The sequence below is a fragment of the Penaeus vannamei genome, chromosome 12 (genome assembly GCF_042767895.1).
Source record: "Penaeus vannamei isolate JL-2024 chromosome 12, ASM4276789v1, whole genome shotgun sequence".
NCBI lineage: Eukaryota > Metazoa > Arthropoda > Malacostraca > Decapoda > Penaeidae > Penaeus > Penaeus vannamei.
The window spans coordinates 36,109,256-36,116,755 of record NC_091560.1 but is presented as its reverse complement, the minus strand read 5'-3'; the positions used below and the strand labels follow the sequence as shown (position 1 = coordinate 36,116,755).

The 7,500-nt window shown below is 33.6% G+C and overlaps 1 protein-coding gene across 1 annotated transcript in view; it reads right to left on the bottom strand.

Moving 5' to 3' along the window:
- The window catches only part of LOC113802473 (uncharacterized), a 12,481-nt gene that overhangs the window by 721 nt on the left and 4,260 nt on the right, over nucleotides 1-7,500 (bottom strand). Inside the window, exon 4 of the mRNA XM_027353075.2 lies at nucleotides 4,322-4,489. Coding sequence (XP_027208876.2) covers nucleotides 4,322-4,489 — 168 coding nt within the window. The remainder of the gene's footprint in view (nucleotides 1-4,321; nucleotides 4,490-7,500) is intronic.

Below are 7,500 nucleotides of genomic sequence, written 5' to 3'. Positions count from 1 at the left end.
GTTGGTCGTCTTTGTTATTTTCCTTCCTCTGTCTGGTTCTAATCTCTGTCAGTATGTATATCTGTCTTTCTCCCTCTCTCTGTCTGTCTTTCGGTCTCTATTTTTTCTCAATTTTCTAAATCTACACGAGTGCACATCTTTGACAGATGTATATTTACATTCATGAATAAATGTATATATGCATCGTCACATACAGATAAATGCGAATACTTCACACATGTACACGTTTGTTAATGATAAATCACGACTAAAAGTCCTCTTCAGATGTCACGGTCGGAGACCATTCCGAGACGGTCTGCACCAGAAGCCAAACGCAGACGTTATCCGCTCCCGTCCCCTTTGCTTTGATAATGAAAACATCAAAGGGAAATTATGGGTATTTCTGCCAGGGGAAGCGAAGAGCCGGAGGGACTCGGAACAGTAAACAAAGAAGCCGGGCCGAGGAGTTTCATTTTTCGAAGGCTTCCGGGAGAGGGAGAAGGAGCATTAGAAAGGTGGGTGGGGGCGGGGGGGGGAGGGTTCCATATCCCCCCCTCTACCGCCTTCCCTCCCCTCCCCTTCCCTACTTGCCCTTACCGCGCTCCTCCGCCTCTGCCCACCCCCGCCCACTCCCCACCCCCGCCCACTCCCCACCGCCCCCGCTCTTACGTAACCCCCTCCCCTCCTCTCCCACCCACCCGTCCTATGCAGATTTAGGGAATGAGTTTACTGATTCGGAAATCACTGAATATAAAGTGACGAAATTACTCCTTCTTCTTGAATAGAACTCGAAGAGAAAAAACGGAGGAGAAAAGAAAAGGACGCGAGAGAGAGAGAGAGAGAGAGAGAGAGAGAGAGAGAGAGAGAGAGAGAGAGAGAGAGAGAGAGAGAGAGAGAGAGAGAGAGAGAGAGAGAGAGAGAGATACCTGTGCGATGCTCTTAGAAACAAAAAGAAAAAGAAAGGAAAAAAAAGAAACAGCTCTTCAATGATTTTTTAAATTTAATGAGTAGAAGCGTTCTTGAAAGGTAAATGAGCTACTTGATTTTGCTCGTCAATAGGCAAGAGAAAAAGAAGAAGAAAAAATATATTGAATGACAAGGAAGGAAAAACAACAACGAAAAAGAGGAATCAGGAAAGCCAACGAGAAATAATAAATATTCCGAAACAGAAGCTTGAAAAGAATTTAAAACATGTTGGGTCTGCCTCATGGAGATCTCTGGAAGGGAGATAAAAGGGAAGGGGGGAGAAATTGGAGAGGAGGAGGAGGATGGAGAAGAAGAAGAGGAGGGGGGAGAGGAGGAGGAGGGAGGGAGGAAGGAGGAAGAAGGGAAGAGGGAAGAAGGGAAGAAGGGAGGAGGGAGGAGGAGGAGGAGGAGGAGGAGTAGAAATTTAAGAGGACGAGAATGAAGAGGAAAAAGAGAAGTAGGAGGAGGAGGAGGAATAGGAGAAGAAAAAGAAGGAAAAAGTAGGAGGAGGAGGATGGGATGAGGATAGTGATGATGAGGAGGGCTGTGATGAAAAGGAAGAGGATGATAAAGATGATAAAGGTGAGGATGAGGAATAGTAGAAGGAGGAAGAGGAAGAGGAAGAAGAGGAGGTAGAAGAAGAGAAAGAAGAAGAAGAAGAAAACGAAGAGACAGAGGAAGCCGAAGATGAAGAGAAAGAGGAGGAAAAAAAGGAGGAAGATAAAGAAGATGAAGATGAGGATGATGAGGAAGAAGGAGGTAGAAAATGAGGCGAGAAAAAGAAAAAAGAAAAAGGAAGGGGAGGAAGAGTAGGAGGATAAAGAAGATGAGGAGGATGAGGAAGGAGGAGGTAGAAAAAGAGGAAAAAATGAGAATAAGAATAGGAATAAGAATAATAAGAAGGACGATGAGGAAAACGAGGAGGAGGAGAAGGACAAGAAGAAGCAGAATAAAGAAACAGAACTAAAGGAATGAGAGCACCACAAATAAATATACCAAAAATAAGAAGAAGATAAACAAGAAAGTAAAATAAAAGAAATAAAAAAGAAATGAAAACTCAAAATGCCGAAAGAATCTCTTATCTTTATGCAGATGATAAGACCCCCCCCCTCCATCCCCCACCACCTACCCCCGCCTCTCCCGGCCTTCCACTGAGGTATGTTTACCTTGCGTAAACTTTTTTTTCTCTTTATACTTTTACTGTTATCATTATCATTTTTCATTGTTGTTGTTGATGTTGTTGTTATCATTATTATTATTTTCATCATCATTATTATTGTTATTACTATTATTATTGTTGTCATTGTTATTATTATCATTGTGATTTTTTTTTTCTCTTATACTTTTACTGTTATCATTATTATTTTTCATTGTTGTTGTTGATGTTATTATTATCATTTTTATTATTACTATTATTATTATTACTATTATTATTTCTATTATCATCATCATTATTATTATTGTAATTATTATTATTATCTTTATTATTATTATTATTATTATTATTATTATTATTATTATTATTATTATTATTATTATTATTATTATTATTATTATCATTATTATCATTATTATTATTAACATTTTATTGCTATCATCATCATTCTTAGTATTGATATTATTATTGTTATTATATATATATATTGTTATTATCATTATTATTATTATTATTATTATTATTATTATTATTATTATCATTATTATTATTACTATTATTATTATTATTATTATTATTATTATTATTATTATCATTAGCAGTAGTAGTAGTAGTAGTATCATTATCATTATTATTATTATTATTATTATAATTATTATCATCGTTATCATCATTATTCTCCTCAATATCATTACTGCTAATATTCTTATTATTATCATTATTATCATCATTGTCAATATTATTATCATATTGTTATCACCATTATTATTATTATTATTATTATTATTATTATTATTATTATTATTATTATTATTATTATTATTATTATTATTATTATTATTACTATCATTATCATTATTATTATCATTACCATTATCATTATCATCATCATTATCAGCATTATTATTATTATTATTATTATCATAATTATTATTATTATTATTATTATTATTATTATTATTATTATTATTATTATTATTATCATTATCATTATTAGCATTATTAGCTTTATCATTAGCATTATCATTAGTATCATTATCATTATCATTATTATTATCATTATCATTATCATTATTATTATTATTATTATCATTATCATTATCATTGTTATTATTATCATTATCATTATCATTATCATTATTATTATCATTATTATCAACATTTTGCAATTATCAAAGAAATGAATCATAAGGCTTCAAAATGCTTTTGTCTTCAGTCTCATTTCGCTTTCATAAATACGAAGATATTCTTTTATTGCTGTAATTATTTTGTAAGGATTCTTATTCTGAAACTAATAATGAATCGCATTTTCTGAGGATTTTATCAAATTCCTTTAAATCCATATATGTCAGGTAGCCATGGCATCATGTCAAAGGGAAAAAGTAGATAAATATGTATATCTGATTTTTTCCCTGAAATACCGTATGCTGAAAAATAGACATTGTTATGATAATGATGGTGATGATCGTCATGGTGATAATAACAATGATAATAGTTATGATAAAATTAATATCATAATAATGATAATATGATATTGATGACGATGATAAATATAATATCAATGATATTGATAATAATTGAAGATGATAGTGATGGAATGATAATATGATTATGATAATAGTGATGATAAGGATAATAGATTGTAATGATGATATGATAATAGTGATAGTGAGGATAATGATGATTATAATGATATGGTTCTTGATATCAATGAAAAAGGAATGGCAGTAGTATTAACGGTTGTGATAGTAACAGCTGTAATAGTTGCAACATCAGAAATAATGAGGATAATAGTGAAAACAGTAGTGATAATTGATAAAATTATAAAAAACACACAGAACCACAATTATAATGATATGGTTCTTGATATCAATGAAAAAGGGAATGGTTGTAGTATTAACGGTTGTGATAGGAAGAGCTGTAATAGTTGCAACAGTATCAGAAATAATGATGATAATAATGATAACAACAATGATAAAGATAACAGTGAAAACAGTAGTGATAATTGATAAAATACAAAAAAACACAAAGAACCACACCTATCGTACAACATAATACCGATACATTACAAAAAAAGAAGAAAAAAAAATAGGAAAGGAAGGAAAAAATGAATAAATAAATAATAATAATAATAATAAAAACATGAACCATCCCTTATAAGCCTCAAACAGTAAATAAAGCGACAGCAACAACAAAAGGTAAACAAACGCTCGACCTCACCTCCTTGCACGAGCTTGTTGGACAGGTGGACTAAGCACATGTAGAGAGAGAAGATGAGGATAAGGAGCAGGAGAGTGAGGGAACCGCCGAAGGTTAACAGGTAGACGTTGAACCCTTCTGGCAGGTCAGAGGTCAAGCAGGGTGACCTGGACGAACAGTGGTCGGTCGCTGTGGAAGGAAAAGGAGGTTGTTTGTAGGTTAAAAGCGGTGTTGGTGAGATTTTATGTACATATATACGTATACACACACACACACACACACACACACACACACACACACACACACACACACACACACACATACACAAACACACAAATACACACACACACACACACACACACACACACACACACACACACACACACACATATATATATATATATATATATATACATATACATATATATATATATATATATATATATATATATATACATATACATATATATACATATATATATATATATGTATATATAATGTCAAACCTCGGTTCTCGAACGCCTCACTCGCCGAACACCCGAGTCGAGGCGACGCGAACCAACCGGCTGGCCGAGTCTTGTCGATAGCGTCCGTTTTCCTACGTCACTCGTATCTTCACTTTTTTGCACTTTAGCCCTTAGTCATGGGTCCAATATATATATATATATATATATATATATATATATATATATTTATATATACACATACATATATATATATATATATATATATATATATATATATATATATATATATATATATATATATGTATATATATATGTATATATGTATATATGTATATATATATATATATGTATATATATATATATGTATATATATGTATATATATATATATATATATATATATATATATATATATATATATATATACACATATATATATCCATATATATGTTAATTTATGTAACCATATATCTATACTTATAGGTATGCATATATGTATGCATCTATGTATTACGTTAGTAAGTATAAGCATATGTATGTACGAATGAATATGCAATACAAAATCCAAATACACACAACACTCTAACCACAGTAGTTTGGAAGTTATCCCTTGCATCAGCTGAGCGAGGAAGGACAAAGTGAAGTATTCAGAGAGACGAGGAAAACAGCCCAGGACAAGGGCAGGGAGAAGGGGAGACGACGGCGAGGAAAAAAAAGGTAAAGACAATTTTTCTCTTTCGTTTTAGGTATAGGATAAAAGCAATTTGTTTCTGGATGTTTTTTCTTGGTATTTTGTGTCATTTCGAACTCGTAATTCCGCCTCATTTTCTGGAGAGAGTAGCATATATGGTCTCGGTGTCATGTCTGTTGTAATAATCTCAAAATGTTTTTATTTGATTATTTTATCTCGACGGGATCTTTGTGGTTATGAAGAGTATTGGACGCTCCTTATATGGAGTACGGATCTCTAGTGTCCTGTTTCAGATGAGGTCAATTTCTTATTGTTTATTTATTTTGTTTTTATATATATATATATATATATATATATATATATATATATATATATATATATATATATATATATATATATATATATATATATATTTTGTTTACTCTTCTGCCGTGTTCTTTGATTACTCTTTCTCGCTTTTTTATCACAAATGTTCTCCAATCTTACCCCCAATTTCCTTGGTTCAAGTTTTCTTCATCGCTAACGGCACCAGAAAGACCATTGGGATTCTGCCTTCTTATTTGGCCACAGTAGGTCTTCCCTCAGCATTTCAATTTTCCTGTAGATAATAATCCTCCTGAAGGTGTGTTCCTAAGGCTTCAAATTCTTCCTTTGACCTAAACCATCTGTCACCATATGTTATCGGGACGAAACCTTCCGCTTCCCTCTTCCTTTCGGATTTAAAATATTTATGTACCGAATGTGGCTCCATGTCCTGCCGTTCTGCTCTGCGGCTTCTCCTTTATACAAACCCTTGCATCATCCATGCACCATAATTCCTCTATGCGCTTGTCAGGCTGAAGGTTTCATTGCCCTGACTCTTGGGTGCTGCCGTTGTTCTGTACCCGAATTGAGGCTCTGTTTGTTGAGGTTTTGTTTATTGTACTTCGATTTCCATATCTCAGAAAGAACAAAAACAAAAAAGAAAGAAAGAAAAAAACATGAAAAAGAAAGATAGAAAGAAAGAAAGAAAAAATACGTATAGATTCTCGTCTCCGCTATCTTCTTCCAGTCCGTCTATCTGTGTCTGGAATCATTTTTCGAACAGAACAACACGGATATGTCGTCGTTCTATCCTTGTTTGGTAATTCTGAGGCCACATTTCTGTTCTTCACAAGCGGATTCTTTCCATGCCATGTCCCTTTTTATCGACGACTTCCTACCTTCCGGCTTATCCCTCGATTTACCTGTCCATTTCTCGACCTAAACCTGGAGGGGGTTTGGGGGGTGGGGTGTTTGTGTGTGTGGGGGTTGGGGTGTATGTGTGTGTGTGTGTGTGTGTGTGTATGTAGGTGTGTGTGTGTCCTAATGAAAAGAGAAACCCTGTGTCGCCCTCTGCGTGTCCAATACAGACTCTCCTTTCCCAAGCAAACACTCTCCGCTGTAGCCCAGTACGGCACCAACCGCGTTCTCTGGGAGGCAGAAACACTTACGCCTCTTACGCTTCATCTGTTGTTACCCGTTTTAACCCTTAACCTTTCTAAACGCAAATACGCCATTGTCAACATATGGCTGCATCACTCCCGCCGGCAACCAGTGGAATTTGGCGTCACGTGAAAATTTTGCGTCAGATTTAGTCAAACGGAAAGGTCAGGTCTTTACATACACGCCTTTCGTCTCACGTTCCCATCCAGACGCGGGTTTAATATATATATATATATATATATATATATATATATATATATATATATATATATATATATATATATATATGTGTATATATATGTATATATATATATATATATATATATATATATATATATATATATATATATATATATATATATATATATATATATATGTGTGTGTGTGTGTGTGTGTCTGTGTGTGTGTATATGTGTAGAGAGAGAGAGAGAGAGAGCAAAAATGTAAGTATAAACTGAGGTACAGGTAGAAGTGAAAATTATTTTAAAGTAAGAGAGAGAGAGAGAGAGAGAGAGAGAGAGAGAGAGAGAGAGAGAGAGAGAGAGAGAGAGAGAGAGAGAGAGAGAGAGAGAGAGAGAGA